Genomic DNA, 19498 nt, shown 5'->3' on the forward strand with positions numbered 1-19498 from the left:
TGTCCAGAGCTTTCAACAAAAGGGTCAAACCAAATCAATTCGCACCAGGACAGTTGGTGCTGAAAAAGATCTTCCCACATCAAGATGAAGCCAAAGGGAAATTCTCTCCCAACTGGCAAGGTCCTTACATGGTTCACCGGGTACTAACAGGAGGAGCACTCATACTTGCAGAAGTGGACGGAGAAGTCTGGCCAAAACCTATCAATTCAGACGCAGTCAAGAGATACTATGTTTAGACTGTTTACATTCCTTCATATGATGTAATTGAACTGCGCTTGACCTGATTCACGTTTAAGAGGGGATACGTAGGCAGCCCTGTGGCTTCGGTCATATCTTAATAAAATTTTCATGTCCCCTAGCACCAGAAACTGGGGCAGAATTTTGAGGAGGACCCTCAAAATGCCGGAGTAAGTCCAGCCAACGCCATCATATACCAGACAGTCGGAAATTGGTTAAGTAACTGAGGCAGAATTTTGAGAAGGATTCTCAAAATTTCGGAGAAGTTTCAGCAAGTTTTGTCACCCGCAAAACGGCCGAATGATCATTTACCAAACTGGGACAGAATTTTGGGTCCTAATAAAAGAAAGCTGCAACGTCTCTGAAACGTGTTACAATCATTGGTTCATTTAAAATTACTCAATATTTCACCGTGTTTTCTAAAATAACTCTATCATCATCAATAAGTGCATATTTTTGAAAACTCCATTTTCGTAACAACTAGGTGTTACCTAGGGCGACACAAACAAGGCCTCCAGAACGGAGCGAAGCAAAGCCAGCAGACGAAGGCGCGAACCAACTTCCCCTTACAAAACTTACAATTTTTTCTTTGGATGCAGGCATGGAGAACATAACAGAAGCATTCGCAAACATACACATATCAAAGTCACTATCAATCAAGCCACCGGACGCAAATATATCTCCAGCTAAGAAACATTCTACTCCTATTCGCTACCTATTCACTGCATAAGGCTAAGCATTGCCTTCTCTTTGCATGAGACTAAGCCCTGTCTCAAATCCTGCATGAGGCTAAGCCCTGCCTCCATATTTGCATAAGGCTAAGCATTGCCTTCTCTTTGCATGAGACTAAGCCCTGTCTCAAATCCTGCATGAGGCTAAGCCTTGCCTCCATATTTGCATAAGGCTAAGCATTGCCTTCTCTTTGCATGAGACTAAGCTCTGTCTCAAATCTTGCATGAGGTTAAGCCTTGCCTCCATATTTGCATAAGGCTAAACATTGCCTTCTCTTTGCATGAGACTAAGCTCTTTCTCAAATCTTGCATGAGGCTAAGCCTTGCCTCCATATTTGCATAAGGCTAAGCATTGCCTTCTATTTGCATGAGACTAAGCTCTGTCTCAAATCTTGTATGAGGCTAAGCCCTGCCTCCATATTTCGCATAAGGCTAAGCACTGCCTTCTCATGCGACTAAGCATTGTCCCTCCCTGCATAAATGTTGCTCTATTCTAAACTGGGCACTATCTTCTTCCCTCGGGCTAAGCTCTGCCCCAAACTCCGCATAAGACTAAGCTTTGTCTTGCTATCACTTTCAGTATCATATCTCTGCACTTCATAGGCTGACATATAGCAAACCTGTCCAAAGGCGTCATAGTCCGAAGGCATCATCCTCATAGCCTGAGAGACACCATGTCATGGCCTGAGGATATCTCAATACTTGCACATCATTATTCAAAGGCATCATGGTTCAAAGGCACCATTCTCATGGCCCGAGAGCATCATTTCATGGCCTGCGAATCTCCCATCTCATGATTCATGGCCCGGGACATCATAGTCTAAGGACGACATTTGCACTGTCCAAAGACAATCTTTCATGGTCCAAAGGGAATTTGCATGATGTTTAAATTCTCGTAGTCATCTAACTACTTGCATGCATTGTACTTTAAGCTTGTAGGAAATCCAGGAGGTAACCGTTCTTCAAACAGGAGCAACCTTCGCTCCGGTTTTCGCTCATACCATTTCCACTTTTCCATTATAACCGATTCTCATCAATTACCCACCTTACTCTGTGACCATTCAGATATCTGCCATATAATACACCCGTTACACTCCAAACTCACATTCACAACTCCATCCGACATTACACTTCACAAAAGAACCTTTTCCATCGGCTCCATTCACCGTTGGGTCCAGAACTACACGTGGCCTGATTCCTGTAAAACCAGGGATATGTAGGCAACTCAGAGACCAGGGTTCGACCTCTATTTTTTTTCAAAACACCCATTCGGTCAAAATCAATCATCATTCCTTTACCCAAAAACTCTTCATCCTTCCCGGGTAAAGAGGGGCAGCTGTTAATACCCAATTTTTCCCTCATAAATTTTAAAATATGCATGCACACTTTCAAAATATTGTACATGCATTTACAAACATGCACAAGTATTTTTACAATTTTTTCTACAATTTTTAAAGGCCCTAAATCCATTTATTTCTTCATTTTTTAATCACATAAATGTTCAAAGCTATCCCTCATATTATTTTATGATGATTTAATCATCTAAATTCATCATTTATGTTCATATGAGTATTCAAATATTTCAATTACATTTTTATAATTACATCTGCATTTTTAAGACTATAATTGCATATTTTGCAAAAATAGCCGCTACATATGCATAACTACGTTATCTACAAAAAAATGGCTTTTATATTTTTATTATATTAAGCAATTATTTTAAATCACCTTCATGCATGAAAATCATTTTTTATCATTTAATTAGCTATTTTTAAATTATTTATTTAGTAAAAATGGGTATTTAACAAATAGCCCTAATTTTTACCCAAAATCGGATCTCCCCCAATCAAATTTAATAAACCCAAGCCCAATTCAAATCAAACCTAACCCAATTAAATCCAACCCGACCCAGACCCCTTCTAATCCTGGCCGTTGATCTCTGAGATCAACGGTCCCCATTCCCCCTTACCATTTTTTAATCCAAATGACCCCCTAACCCTAGCCATTTATTATACCCCGCCACCCTTGAATCCCTCATCTCCTCTCTTCTCTCTACGACTAACCCTAACCCTAGCGCCGTCACCTAAGTCTACCCCAAATCCCTTCGATTGTTACTTATTTCATGAGGTTCCCCGGTTATTTGAGGCCCCTACCGGCCTGTTAAATCTTCTGGTTGTTTGACTTCGTTGATTTATGAGAGAATCTCAAAGAGATTCAACCAAGTTTCATCGAAATCTGACTCACAGGCCTGTCTTATGGCCATCTCCGTTTGTGAGTACTATTATCTCGTGTTTATGGCTCGAATCTCTGGTTCCATATCAGATTTTCTTTTATCTCTGTCACTTTATTAAAACCCTCACCTCTTATACTTTGAATCTGTTCAGATCCTTGAAGATCTAAAAAGTTTTCGAGTATATACACTATCTTTCCTTAAAACTTTTCTGTCCTCTTTATCATCGACTGATTTTAATGTTCCTCAAAATTAGGGTTTTGATTCTTTATTATTTGCTGTAGGTTTGAAGTGGTCTCGAGTTTCTATAGCATTTTTCTTTAAAGGTTTTCTGCTTTCCTACCGTTAATCGATCCTAAATGTTTCTCTAAAACTAGGGCTCCACTTCTTCTAGTTCCTGCAAAAACTTTTCTAAGAGTTTCTAAGTATTTGAAGCTGGTTATCTTTACTCTTATGTTGTAGTCCTTGTTTGTTAATTTGTCTCACTGTCCGCTTTAATTTTTTCGTTATTGTTTATCTCGGTCAATCAAAATGGATTGACTGATTTACTTAGAGCTCAAAACATATTTTCCTGTTAAAATTAGTACTTCCTCGTGATTTTACCTATTTTTCTCATTTATAATCTTAATTGGTACTACTTGCCTTCTTTAGATTAATTAGTCTAATCTATGGTCTCTAGACTTATTGCTTACTTTATTTAACTTCAATCATGCCTGCTGACTGATTTCGTATAAGATTCTCCCTAATTTAAGTGATATTAATTGATTAGTTTTAGCCCTAATTGACTGGTTAATTGATTTGCGTACTTTATTTATATGCTGTTAATTTTCCTTGCCTTATTCGTTTACTCTGCTCAATGCTATATAAGTTTCATTCTTTTCTTTAACACGCACGAACATAGTTCAACACACACACACACACAAACATAGAAAATATACGAAGTTCTTGCTCTCTTCCTCTATCACAATCTTCTACTCTCTGCTGTTACATTGTCTAGCCGGCTGGGAGCCAAGGCTAGACCTTCAGACCCTGTTTGCTTTACTCTCCTATTGCTATCTCTTAACTAGTATGCTTCCACTACTACCATTCAATTAAACCAATGTGTGTTTCCTTATAATCAGCATGTCTTTCTTCTGAACCTATATGTTTTTTTTCCTACCCAGCATGCTTATTGCTATTCAATTAGACTATATGTCCTGCTATTCAATTTGACCTATGTGTTTATTGCAATAGCATGTCTACTTCTGTTTAACCTATGTGTTTACTGTAATAGCATGTCTAATTCTGTTTAACCTATGTGTTTACTGTAATAGCATGTCTACTTCTGTTTGGTTAAACCTATGAGTGTTCTGCTTTCAACCTGTTTACTTCTGTTTCTGCTAGACCTATGTGCTTCTGCTTTCAGCAAGTCTGCATGCCTGCTCATATCTAAATTAGACCTATGTCTGTTTTAGCATGTTCTTTCTATCATGTTCGCCTCTCACAATATGGCTCCCAATCCCTGCTCCCCCCTTTGAATGTGACTGTCTGATTGATCCCAGCATGCCATACCTTTGTTTAGTGTCTGCTCACCTAGTAACGGCTAATAAACTAAGTTGAAACTTTAAGTGATCCTGTTTCTATATATTGTTTGATTGCTGGGACCTTTGTTTGAGCCACTAGAACTGAATGACCCTGTTTGCTCCTTACTTCCTGAGAATTCAAAATTATTTTCTTAAAACTATCTTATGATTTCAACTCCTACTCTTAGAACACTTAGGGTCTTGCCCCTCCAGTGTGAGCATTGCCTAGGAGTCCATGAGGCTCCTCTAAACTTTGACACATTGGGGCTGGCTTTCCACACTTGCTCACAAAAAGGTTGCTTTGAAAGTTTTCTGGTGTGAGCATTGCCCGGGGTCCCCTGAGGCCCTTGGGAACTTTGACATACCAGGATACTATTGGGTGCATTATGAGAGCATTGGCATGTTCATACTTGGCTTAAGCCCTGATTCTTCAGGTTTACTATTTGGGCCTATTCAGGCTCCCTATTGTTCTAACAGTTTCATTTCTTTAATTCATTATTTATGTTGGTTTGTAATGATAATTTCTTTGTAAACATATATTGGGGATATTAGTAAAACTGGGAGGGATTCTTATATATATTTTGTTGAGAAAGGGTAGATACTATGCCTATAGGATTTAAAATCAGTCCCGCATTCTAGATACCATGCCTATAGGTTATTGCAATGTTTGTTTATTTAGATACCATACTTGTAAGTTTGCTGCGATGTTTGCTTATGTGCATTCTAGATACCATGCCTATAGGATTTAAAATTAATCTTGCATTTTAAACAGGTTGTAAGATAAAGTTTTGAACAAGTTGTAAAACAAAGTTTTAAAGAAAGGGTTTGGTAAAGAGGGGTCCTAGGTTGGTTATCCTATAGGATCACATCAGTACAATGCCCGGTAATCACTCATTGGAAAGGGGCTACGCGTGGCATTAGTGCACCGGTCATCATATCCATATCTACCTTTCCCATCCCCTTATTAGTCATGCAACGCGAGTGTTTGGTCAATGATTCCTGTTGCGTGCTGCCACCTGTCCCTTCTTAATGGTCCTGGAGGGAGTTAGGACCTCTGCCTATAGGTGGTTCTAGACGTACCCCTAAAGTTTTAAAAGGCAAAATTCTAAGGCGACAGTCAAAAAACATATAGGACTTTCACACATAATGGGAGCAATTTAAAAGGCTCAGAGTTTCCTCCCCAATCAAACACATAAGTAGCACGACTCAAGCACAGTTAAGGTCTTTCATTAGACAACGTCCTAAAGTAGGATATCTAAGTGAATATGCAGAAACAAACAAACCCTTTTTTAGGTTCAGAAATTGTACCCTAGCAGTCGCCTAAGGACTCCTTTTAAAGACTTTTAGGATCAGAAAACGTTAAGCGATAGAGACAGTTTCAGAGAATGCAATTTTGAAAACGCCCTAGAGGCTTGCCTATACGCAGGATACTAACATCTATATTAATGCAGGAACAAATAGATTTTTGAAATAGGCTCCGTTAATACTTATAGGCATGATATCTAATGAGATTGGGCAGTTTTGAGGAACTTATTACACAAAGTGCTTAGTACTTAATAAGACCAATTTAAAACGAACCAGGCGTGACCAAGTGACTTATTAGACTAAATCAGACAGAATTGCGAGTAGAATTCCCTATAGGCATGATATCTAGGTGTATTACTGATTTTAGTCGATTTGCTAATGTGGCAACATACGTAAACACTCCTTATAACTATATCTGAATTAAGTCCTATAGGCATGGTATCTATTATTAAACTGATTTTAAGACATGATTTCTTGGAACCTATATGCATGGTTTCTGAAACATGACAGAATGTAAAACCTTATAGACATGGTTTCTACTTGACGAGTAAACAAATTTAAAGGTGAAGTCCTATGGACATGATTTCTATTTGGCAAAGCAATCGGATTCAAAGAGTAAAGTCCTAAGAGCATGTTTTCTATTTAGAACAAACAGACTTGAAAAAGTAAAGTCCTAAGAGCAGGATTTCTACCCGTATTACCCCAGAAAATATGTATCTATCCACCCTTTTTAATAAATACCCTAATATCTGTTTACAAATTATTACAGACCAATGAATGAATTACATAAATGAAAACAGAAAATCAAGAAGCTATTCTATAGGGAGCCTTCAATAAGGCCCAGGTTTCCCAATGCCTCCAATGGTCTCATATGCCTCAGTTCCATAGACAAAATCATAGTCTAGGTGCATCAAAGTTCCCTAAGGATCTCAAGGATCCTGGGCAGTGCTTACACCTAGACATAGCAACCAAGAATTGAACAAGTGCAGTGTGGAAAGGCCAGCCTTAGTATGCCAGAGTTCAGAGGGTTCTCAAAGGATCCCAAGGCAGTAAACATACTAGAGGGGGCAAAACTTATTGACTAGGAGTAGAGTGAGAAGTGATGGACACAAGTTGAAAAGGTTTTAGTAAGAAACTGTGATTAACAAAAGCCTTTCTTGAAAGCAATTCAGTAGAGATTATTTTAAAAAAAGAAGAGATTGGAATAGTTAACAGAGTCCAAACACAGTTAGTTTACAGAACCAAGTAAATTCAAGAGTCACACACAGGGGTCAAGGGGTTTGGGACACATAGAACAATTGGTTGCAAACACAGAACCCATCAAGGTCTAGGACTGGTTCAAACATGCTCAGAAACAGCTGACACTAGCATAGTCACAAAACTAGGCATGAAGAACACTTCCACATAGAGGGGTGATAGGGATTTGGGATCCATGGGATATAGTATGGTAAATATACAACAAGTAAGAGACAACTGGTAGGACCTGCTCAGAAACACACATAAAGGGAATATACTAATCTAAAGGGAAGGGGGAAGACATGATAACATGCTAGTAATGTGTTCTTAACTACAAGTTTCACAACAGAACCACAAATAGAAGCAAACCAGAAACAAGAAGAACTAAAACAATAAGAGAATCATGTTGTTGTTGGAACTTTAAATTGAAACTAGGACATACCAGTGAAGAGCAGAGTAAGCAGAATGAAAAGAACAGGAGAGCACAAATGGTTAGCCTTGGCTTGCAGCCGGCTAGCAATATCAAATAGCACAAGAGAGAGAGCAGTGATTTTTTAAAGTATGAGAGATAGTTTTTGAACCCAAGTGTTCGTGTCTGTGTTAGTGAAATACTAGAGTATTTATAGTTGAAAATAGGGAGTAAAATAAGGAAAGAATCATAGTAGCCTAATAATTGAGGAACTCAGAATCAATCAATTAGAAAATCGAGGAAGCACTCCCTTAAGTTAAGGGACTTAATTCAAACGTAAGAACCAGTATATAAGGCAAAAAGGATCAGTACATGATTAATAAGGAAAGAATCAAAGTTCAGTAAGCATAGAGTAGTCAATTAGGACTAAGTTCAGAAAACTCCAATTAAGAAATGATTCAGTAAAAATAAAGTACTACAGGAAATAAGGTAATGGAACCAGTCAATTTAAACAAACGAGTAGAATTTTAGGGTTTTAAAAGAAAATCTTTCAATTAAACCATCAACTAAGGAAATTAGAATCAATCAAGAGGGAGTCATGATTCTGTACTTCAACATATAAATAGAGAAGATCAAACAGACGTAGCAAACATGCAAGGTCAGCAATATCGACAGAAAGAGGCAAGAGATGAACAAACAAGATGAACATAATCACACAGAAGTGATATAAGTAGGCTAGGGACTCGGTAAAACACATTCGAAGCATGGTAACCACGAAAGCTTAACAAGAATCAAGTAGTCAAGTTAACACACAGAACCAAGACAAAGAAGATCTAAAAAAAATTAGGGCTTTTAACAGAGGCGAGTTGAAAAAGCAGTAAGAACATAGGATCAGTCAAGATATGCAAGGTAAAGGTTTAAACATAAAGAAAAATCAGTTTGAATGAGTGCAGAAGAACTCGGAGAAACCCTAACTTTAAAGAAAGTAAAAACGGCTTAAAGTTGATGATTTTCAAAAGAAGTTTGAGAATAGTGTAAAACATAGAAAGGAACAGACTTAAATCGTTAAAAATAGCCCAGATCTAAGAGGTTCAAACAAAGTTAGGGTTTTAAAGGAAACCCAGATAGAAATGGAAGAACCTGCTATAAACTTCAAAGATCGTAACAAATATGGTGTGATTTTATCCAAAATCACATCGGAGAAGCCATGAACACAGAAACAGAAATCCTAGATCCATATTGGCATGGCCCAGGGCCCTTGAAGGCCTCAGAGATGATGAGCAAGGCGATGGAGAAACCATGGAGGCTTGGGGTTGAAAGGTGGTTGTCGGAGATGGCCGGAGAAGAAGGCGGCGATTGAAGGGGATTAGGGTTAGGTTGAGAGAAGAGAGGATATGAGAGAGTTTGAGGGCGGCGGAGTCTAAGAAATGAGATAGGGTTAGTGGTCTATAGGATTAAAAAAGGAAAGGGCTCGTTTGGACCGTTGACCAGATCAACGGTCAGGATTAGGCCGGGTAGATGGGTTCCGGGTTTGGGTAGGAGTTTATAGGGTCTGGGTCGGATTAATTGGGTAGGAAATTGGGCTAGGAGTGGGTTCAACTAGGCTAAAATTGAAAGCCAAATTTGGCTATGATTTAAATAGCCAATTTTCCCTATTTTAATTTAATAAATAATAAAATAGTTTTTGAAAATAATCTTTCTATACCAAAATGATTTAAAATATATAATTAACATTTAAAAATATATGGACCAATTTTACGTATATAAAATATAATTATACATTAAAATGGCTAACATTGCAATTTAGCTCGAAAAATACCAATTGTGATTATCAAAAATGCATAAAATTATATTAATTACATTTTGGTAGAAGTATAGAAATCAAATGAACAAAATCATCATAACAATAGTTTTGGAAATAATTATTGGGGATTTTATGAATAAAAGGGGAGAAAATAAATCAATTTAAACTCTCAAAATTATGGAAAAAATTATAAAAAACCTTGTGCGTGCTTATATGTGCATATATATGCTATTTTGCATATTTAAAAATATATAGGGAAAAATTGGGTATCAACAGCAAATAAGGTTTTAAAACTAATTGCTGCATTTAGATACCATGTCTGTAGGATTTTAAAACTAATTGCTGCATTTAGATACCATGTCTGTAGGATTTTAAAACTAATCGCTGCGTTTAAATACCATATCTGTAGGATTTTAAAACTAATTGCTGCATTTAGATACCATGTCTGTAGGATTTTAAAAGTAATTGCTGCATTTAGATACCATGTCTATAGGATTCTAAAAACTAATTTCTGCATTTAGCTACCACGTCTATAAGTTTAAAATCAATTTCTACACCTAGATAGCATGCCTATAGGGCCTAATGAACCAAACTGCCTGCTTAAAATTGTTTACTAGTTTATTGCACTTCTGATTAATGACTAGATACTATGTTCATAGGACATCACTAATACACGCCTAGGCAAGCCTGTAGGGCGACTAAAATCCTGCAAACTGTAAAACTATGCTTTTGTTATTTGTGAATTGTCTAGATTCAGTAAGCCCTAAAATCAGTAGGCAAACTGATTAGGTCTCTATTGCCTCGCTTTAACACAATGCTGCATATATTCTATTTGTCATGCTCATCTAGATATCCTGCTCTAGGATCCTTTGAAATATCTGAAATCTTGCTGTTTGAGACGTGCTATTGTCTGCTTGTGTGAGAAGGTAAAAGTGAGCCTTTAATTGCCCCTTTATGTGAATGTCCTATTTGTTCTTGCTTGTCGCTTAGATTTTCTCCTTTTTAGCACTTTAGGAGAGTCTAGAACTGCCTTAATTAGAGGTCCTAAACACCTCCAGGGCCATAAGGAAAGGACGGGTAATGCACGCATAGAGTACGTTCAATTAGAATCGCTTATATAACCACTAAGGGGAGGAAAATCGGGTAGTAAAGGATATGATGACCTGTGCACTAATGCTATGTGTAGCACCCCAACTTGGGGACGATTACCAAGTATTGTACAGAAGTGATCGTGTAGGCTAAAAAACCTAGGACCCCACTTTACTCCTTGTTTTAAATATAATATCAATTTGTCTGATTTGGTTTATCTGTTTATAAGACTAATTCACATAATTTGAGTTCGGCCGGGACCCACTGTTGTGGACCGCGAGGGGTGCCTAACGCCTTCCCCTCAAGGTTATTTCGAGCCCTTACCCGATCTCTGGTAATGCAAACCAGTTTTATGTGTTATTTGCTTTAGGTGCCCTAACACACCTTAAATCCGTTAGGTGGCGACTCTTCAAATTCCATACCCAAATCCCAAAAGGAAATTAGTTGTTCCCTATGAATGTCGAAACCTGGACTCCGCGAGGAAAAAGGGGGCGCGACAGTAATTTGTGACCTTATAATTGGTGGTTATACCTGCTGATACCTGCCTTGCCTCTGTTGACTATGGGTATTGACTCTTTTAAAGATTAAGGTGAATGCGTTTTCACTGCATCTGACATATTGTAAGAAGGGTCCTAATAATCCATAAATAACCTTATTATAAAAGTAAATCCATGTGCTACACAACCTTATCAGAAAAAGTTAATCCATGTGCATTCCATAAACAACCTTATCAAAAAGTAAATCCATGTGCAATTTGTTTATGCTTACCGATTGTGTGATGGTTGAATTTAGATGCATGCTTGTATGAGTAGACAAAATAAAAACATGCGCTCTTTTCCCCTCTCTATTTATTTTTTTCTTGCCTGTTATACTGTATGAGCAGTAGTGTTACTATTAACAGTCTTCTTTCCCGTTCACTTTTTAGGTTTTTTTTAGAGAATATTAACTGCTTGTCTCTTACGTAGGTGGTCAATGCTAAAGTTATCCGTAACAAGCAAACTGGACAGTCAAAGGGTTATGGCTTTATTGAGTTTAATAGTCATGCTGCCGTAGAGAGGAATCTGCTAGCATATAATGGGACTTTGATGCCTAATATTGAGCAAAATTTTAGACTTAACTGGGCATCTCTTGGCTCCGGTGAAAAGCGTTCCGATAATGCTCCTGAATATACAATATTTGTTGGTGACTTGGCAGCTGATGTCACTGATTACATGCTTCAGCAGACATTTAGGGTTAACTATCCTTCTGTGAGGGGTGCTAAGGTTGTAACAGATAGGGCCACAAGGCGCACCAAAGGTTATGGTTGTAAAACGCTACTGTGTAAAAACATAAAATCAGAAAACTGTTAGAAGAATAAAAGAAACTGGAAAACAGTAAAGAATAAGAAATATTCCGAGTCCACAATTTGCTTGTGCGTCCTTAAGGAATTTTAACCCCCTCACAAGTTGCCAAGGTAATGGATTAAATCATCCCAGAATGAAACGAAATAAACCTTCCTGCAACAGTGGCAATACAAACTGCAGGATACCAACGAACTCAAAGAACAGAGCAAAATCACACTTACGAATTTGAGAGAGAGAGACTGCGAATAAGAATGTAGTATTTTCAGAAAGAAGGAAGTTCTGTAATGTTTTTGGTGTTTTAAAAACGAAGCCATGCCTCAGAATTTATAGGCAATTATTGGAAGAGGTGTGATGTTTGTTCTGGAAAAGGTGTCTGTTCAGAAGTTTACGCGTCCTGCCGCGGTTAGCCTTCTGAATCTGCAGCAGTGTTCTGGCGCGGTCCTAGGCCAGACTATCCTTCTGAATCTTCAGCAGTGGTCTGACATTTAGTTAATTATTAAATAAATTTTGTCCAAAAATAATCTTATCGATCGATCATTTGACAAATCCAAATCCAAATCCAAAGCCGAGCGAGCGACGACGACGGTGCGAGGGTTCATTCTCTTCAACTCCTTTTAAGAGCTTTAAGAAGTGATTCTATATATAAGCACACAAATGTAGTTGTCCCTCACCAATGAGGGACAAAGTGCAAGTCAAAAGCTCACTTTATTCAAATTTTCATTTCCCTCCATTTTATTTCCCACCATTTCCAATTCACACTCTTAGACTTTAAAGCCCAATGCTTAAAGTCTTTGAAGCCCAATGCCTTTAAAGTCCAACAATCCCCCACATGAATGGGAATGGCTGTAACAAGAATGATCATAGATGAAAGCTGTGTGATTTGCAAGTAAGGATTAATCGCATCTGGATAAGTAGGTTTCCCTTTAAACTTTCCGTAGTGAACATATGTCGGATATACTCGGTCAATCGGTGGATTTGATATCTTTGAACCGTCGAACTTTAGTGTATACCTAGATAACCATATGTCACACAACCAACCCTTAACCGTCTTTTGGTTCTCATTGTTGTGTTCGTTTCAGCCATGAACACCGCCTGGTTTCATAAGTGTGTAGAGAATTGGCCTTACAAAATTCTCATTGAAGCAGCTTCCACTTCACACTTACATAGGTGATTCCTAAACGTGTAATCCTTTAGATTGACACTATTTGATAAATACCACATCAAACTTAGGTAATCATTAAAGAACGTGTAAAGTTCTATCCTTGTTACTGAACATTGTCTTCATCACGAGAAGGGACCAAAGATTTTACTTTGACAATGTTGAACCGGTCAATCACAACTTTGTTTGAGCTCCTTGAACCTAGATCTCGGAACATCCAAAATTCTAGGTAGAGTTACCGCCATGTTGACTTGTCCTCGGCCATAGTCCCATTCCCTTAGATGATTTCTCAACTCCCTCTCTAGTTAAGCCTTTTGTAAGCGGATCCGCCACATTATCCTTTGATCTTACATAATCAATAGTGATAATTCCACTAGAAAGTAGTTGTCTAACGGTGTTATGTCTTCGTCGTATATGACGAGACTTTCCGTTATACATAACGCTCCTTGCCCGTCCTATTGCAGCCTCACTATCGCAATGTATGAAAATAGGAGCCAAAGGTTTTGGCCAGAACGGAATGTCTTCTAAGAAATTTCGAAGCCATTCAGCTTCTTCACCGGCTTTATCAAGCTATAAACTCTGAATTGTAGAGCGAGATCGTTTGTTCGGAAGACTTCCAAGATACTGCTCCTCCACCAACAGTAAAAACATATCCACTTGTGGACTTTGTTTCTGTTGAGCCGGTTATCCAATTTGCATCACCATATCCTTCGATAACCACAGGATATTTATTGTAGTGCAAAGCGTAGTCTTGGGTATATTCCAAATATCCCAGAACTCGTTTCATTGCCACCCAGTGATGTTTGTTTGGATTACTTGTGAATCGACTAAGTTTACTTATTGCACACGCTATATCAGGTCGTGTACAGTTCATGATGTACATTAAGCTTCCCAACACACAAGCATACTCCAATTGAGACGTACTTTCACCTTTATTCTTTATAAGATGATGATTTAAGTCAATTGGAGTTCTTCCACTTCTAAATTCCAAGTGTTTGAATTTTTCAAGTACCATTTTCACGTAATGTGATTGAGACAAAGCTAGACCCTAAGGAGTCCTCTGGATTTTAATTCCTAGAATTACATCGGCAACTCCTAAGTTTTTCATATCAAACTTACTAGCAAGCATACGCTTAGTAGCTTGAATTTCGGCAATGTCTTTACTCATTATTAGCATATCATCAACATATAAGCAAACAATGACTATATGATTTGGAACGTTCTTAATGTAAACACATTTATCACATTCATTAATCTTAAAGCCATTTGACAACATTGTTTGGTCAAATTTCNAAACACATTTATCACATTCTTAATCTTAAAGCCATTTGACAACATTGTTTGGTCAAATTTCGCATGCCATTGCTTGGGTGCTTGTTTTAGTCCATAAAGGGACTTAACAAGTCGACACACCTTCTTTTCTTTTCCCAGAACCACAAACCTTTCAGGTTGGTCCATGTAAATTTCTTCCTCTAGATCACCATTTAAGAAGGCTGTTTTTACATCCATTTGATGGATTTGAAGACCATACAAGGCGGCTAACGCTATTAGCATCCGAATGGATGTAATTCTTGTTACCGACGAGTATGTGTCAAAATAGTCAAGACCTTCTCGCTGTCTAAACCCTTTGACAACAAGTCTTGCTTTGTATTTGTCAATAGTACCATCGTCTTTCATTTTCTTCTTGAAAATCCATTTAGAACCCAATGTTTTGTTACCTGGAGGAAGATCAACCAATTCCCAGGTATGGTTGCTCAATATGGATTCTATTTCACTATTGACAGCTTCTTTCCAATATTGTGCTTCTGAGGAAGACATTGCTTCCTTGAAGGTACAAGGCTCATTTTCTAGCAGGAAAGTCAGAAAATCTGGACCGAATGAAGTAGATGTCCGTTGACGTTTACTTCTTCTCGGATTTTCCTCATTAGGCATACCATCTGTTATTTCCTCCCGAGGTCGTTTTGACTTTTGGTAGGTCACTTCACTTTCCTTTTTATACGGATAAATAGTTTCAAAGAATTCAGCATTATCTGATTCTATTATCGTATTAACGTGAATCTCAGGATTTTCTGACTTATGAACCAGAAAACGATATGCCTTGCTATTGGTTACATATCCAATAAATACACAATCAATCGTTTTTGGACCTATCTTAACCCTCTTAGGTTTAGGAACTTGTACCTTAGCTAAACACCCCTACACTTTGAAGTATTTCAAGCTGGGCTTCCTTCCTTTCCATTTTTCATAGGGAATGGACTGTGTTTTACTATGAGGTACACGGTTGATTATTCGGTTAGCTGTAAGTATAGCTTCCTCCCACAAGTTCTGTGGTAAACCAGAACTTATCAACAACGCATTCATCATCTCTTTCAACGTTCGATTCTTTCTCTCAGCAATTCCATTAGATTGTGGAGAGTAAGGGCAGTTGTTTGGTGAATAATTCCATTTTCCAAACACACTTCTTCAAAAGGAGATTCATATTCGCCACCCCTATCACTTCTTATCATTTTGATCTTTTTGTTTAGTTGTGTTTCAACTTCACTCTTGTATTGCTTGAAAGCATCAATTGCCTCATCTTTACTATTAAGTAAATAAACATAGCAATATCTCGTGCTATCGTCAATAAAAGTAATAAAATACTTTTTCCCACCACGAGATGGTGTTGACTTCATGTCACAAATATCTTTGTGAATTAAGTCTAAAGGACTTGAATTCCTTTCAACGGACTTATAAGGATGCTTAGCATACTTTGATTCCACACATATTTGACATTTGGAATTAATGCAATCAAATTTTGGCAATAGTTCTAAATTTATCATTTTTCGCAATGTTTTGAAGTTGACGTGACCTAAGCGTGAATGCCATAAAGTGTTTGACTCAAGTAAGTAAGAAGAAGCATCAACTTTATTGATAGGAACTGCTATTACATTTAGCTTAAAAAGGCCCTCATTCAGGTAACCTTTTCCTACATACACATCATTCTTACTTAGTACAACACTATTGGAAACAAAAATACATTTGAATCCATTATTGACAAGAAGTGAGATAGACACAAGATTCTTGCGAATTTCTGGAACATGGAGAACTTGGTTTAGAGTCACTATTTTTCCCGACGTCATCTTCAATGCAATCTTGCCAACTCCTTCAATTTTCGCTGTAGACGAATTCCCCATGAAAATTGTCTCATCGGGTCCTGCGGGGGCATAAGAAGAAAATAACTCCTTGTTAGCACAAACATGGCCGGTGGCTCCAGAATCTATCCACCATTCTTTAGGATTTCCTACCAAGTTGCATTCAGACAACATGGCACACAAGTCCTCCATTTCTTCAGCATTTTCAACCATGTTAGCTTGATTCTTCTTCTTCTTATCATTCTTTGGTGCACGACAATCCACGGCCTTATGCCCAGATTTTCCATAGTTGTGGCAATTACCCTTGAACTTTTTCTTGCTTGGGTAATTCTTTGGTCCAGAAGCCTTCTTTCTCTTCTTATTTTGTGGCGCCTCCTCAACAATGTTAGCCCTTATTATTGTCGAGCTTCCACGTGACTTCTTTTCAGCATTTTTGTTGTCTTCTTCTATCCTCAAATGAACAATCAAGTCTTCTAGTGTCAGTTCCTTCCGCTTGTGTTTAAGATAGTTCTTAAAGTCCTTCCACAACGGAGGTAACTTCTCAATGAAAGCAGCGACTTGAAAGGCCTCATTTATGACCATACCTTCAGCAAGGAGGTCATGCACAATGACTTGTAATTCTTGGACTTGAGTTATGACCGACCTAGTGTCAATCATCTTGAAATCCAAAAACCTTGCAGCCACGAACTTCTTAAGTCAGGCATCCTCAGTCTTGTACTTCTTCTCAAGCGCATTCCATAACGCTTTTGAAGTTTCCATGACACTATAGACATTGTACAAGCTATCTTCCAAACAACTCAAAATGTAGTTTTTGCACAAGAAATTAGAATGTTTCCATGCTTCAGTTACAACAAATCGTTCGTCATTCGGAGTGCCTTCAGCCAGGACCGGAGGATCCTCCTTGATAAATCGCTGCAAACTCAACGTAGTAAGATAGAAGAGCATCTTCATTTGCCAACGTTTGAAGTCGATTCCGGAAAACTTTTCGGGTTTTTCTGCTGGTGCCATAGCATGAGCAGGAGTTGAACGGCTTGACGAGGCAACAACACTCGTAACAGTAGCACCCGTTCCCGCAATATTTCCATTAGTTTGGTTTTCATTCGTCATTTTTTCTGTAAAGTTGGAAACAAAACAGAACTTTGTTAAATCAGTGAAGTTTTAATATCTTCAAACTGAATACCAAACCAAACATACAACACGTAACAATGGTGAAGTTTTTATATACTTCAAACCCGTACGTTTATTATTCCGGTAAAGTTTTGATATACTTTAAACCGGACAGAACAATTATTGGAGTAGAAAGCACGAAGGCTTTAGTCTCCAAACCAGTATACAAAATATAGATAACAGTTTATAATATATATTTCAACACAGAAACGTTAGATAAGAATTTCCTTAAGCTTGTAAAACGCTACTGTGTTAAAACACAAAATCAGAAAACTGTTAGAAGAATAAAAGAAACTGGAAAACAGTAAAGAATAAGAAATATTCCGAGTCCACAATTTGCTTGTGTGTCCTTAAGGAATTTTAACCCCCTCACAAGTTGCCAAGGTAATGGATTAAATCCTCCCAGGATGAAACGGAATAAACCTTCCTGTAACAGTCGCAATACAAACTGCAGGATACCAACGAACTCAAAGAACGGAGCAAAATCACACTTACGAATTTGAGAGAGAGAGACTGCGAATTAGAATGCAGTATTTTCAGAAAGAAGGAAGTTCTGTAATGTTTTTGGTGTTTTAAAAACGAAGCCATGCCTCAGAATTTATAGGCAATTATTGGAGGAGGTGTGATGTTTGTTCTGGAAAAGGTGTCTGTTCAGAAGTTTACGCGTTCTGCCGCGGTTACGCCAAGACCGCGGCCAAACTAGCCTTCTGAATCTGCAGCAGTGTTCTGGCGCGGTCCTACCGCGGTTACGCCAGGACCGCGGCCCGACTATCCTTCTGAATCTGGCATTTAATTAATTATTAAATAATTAATTAAATAAATTTTGTCCAAAAATAATCTTATCAGTGTTTTGGCGCGGTCACGCCAGGACCGCGGCCAGACTATCCTTCTGAATCTTCAGCAGTGATCTGGCTATTTAATTAATTATTAAATAATTAATTAAATAAATTTTGTCCAAAAAAAAAATAATCTTATCGATCATTTGCCGAAGCCGAAGCCGAAGCCGAGCCGAGCGACGACGGTGCGAGAGTTCATTCTCTTCAACTCATTTTAAGAGCTTTAAGAAGTGATTCTATATATAAGCACACAAATGTAGTTGTCCCTCACCAATGAGGGACAAAGTGCAAGCCAAAAGCTCACTTTATTCAAATTTTCATTTCCCTCCATTTTATTTCCCACCATTTCCAATTCACACTCTTAGACTTTAAAGTCCAATGCTTAAAGTCTTTGAAGCCCAATGCCTTTAAAGTCCAACAATGGTTTTGTTAAATTTGGGGATCAAAGTGAGCAGTTACGTGCTATGACAGAGACGAATGGGCAGTTTTGCTCGACCAGGCCAATGCAGATTGGTCCTGCAGCTAACAAGAAGGGTATGGGTGGTCAGATTCAAGGTATGTCTCAACACAGTTGGTACTTGTGCTGCTTTATGTGGTAATCTTTTACAGAAGTTAAGCGAAATGTATCCAGCTTGCAGCTTGATTGCTTGCTTCACTTGGCTTGTAGATTTTGGATCTTTTGTCTTTTGTTTAGTTGTCATAAATTCCTTCAATGGTTAAGTGTTGATAGTTCGAGGATGCTGTTGCTTTACTTTGGGCGGAGCTGACGTCTATTTTTGTTTTGCTCGGCCATGCAGGTGTCATTACGTTTCCTTCCATTCTATTATGCTCTTGAATTCTTGATGAGTACCCAGCTATCCACATCATTTCATTCTAGCTGTTTAAAACTTACCGTTGAAATATTAAATCTCATAAAACTCCGTTTGTCTCCAAGCAGGATGAATGAGAGGCTCTATGATTTAAGGGCCTGGATGCTTGTTTCAGCTTAAATGAATACCATTTAGAACGTGGTTTGGCGTAAGTCAGTTCATTTAAAAGTCGTTAAATATCGTTAGTCCTGGATCTATTCATAGTCTGCTTCATTTACCTCATGAACTTGTTCTGTAAATTCCCTTTACAGGGGCGAGAACTTTCCTACCACCATTATAATCTTATGCTGCCATCATATGTTTCTGTTTGGTACAAGATCTGGTACTCATGCTTTCTTTATGTGACACTATTACTAGTTGAAGGAGTCAAACCCTTTTTTCTTTGACTAC

General features: G+C 38.0%; 1 protein-coding gene across 1 annotated transcript; it reads left to right on the forward strand.

Moving 5' to 3' along the window:
* Nucleotides 11349-18959, forward strand: LOC109237591 (polyadenylate-binding protein RBP45-like). Its single transcript, XM_019403909.1, has 4 exons — nt 11349-11405; nt 11569-11865; nt 18653-18794; nt 18907-18959. Exons 1-4 carry the CDS (start codon nt 11349-11351, stop codon nt 18957-18959), a joined length of 549 nt encoding a protein of 182 aa, XP_019259454.1.

The sequence above is a fragment of the Nicotiana attenuata genome, chromosome 1 (assembly GCF_001879085.1).
Source record: "Nicotiana attenuata strain UT chromosome 1, NIATTr2, whole genome shotgun sequence".
NCBI lineage: Eukaryota > Viridiplantae > Streptophyta > Magnoliopsida > Solanales > Solanaceae > Nicotiana > Nicotiana attenuata.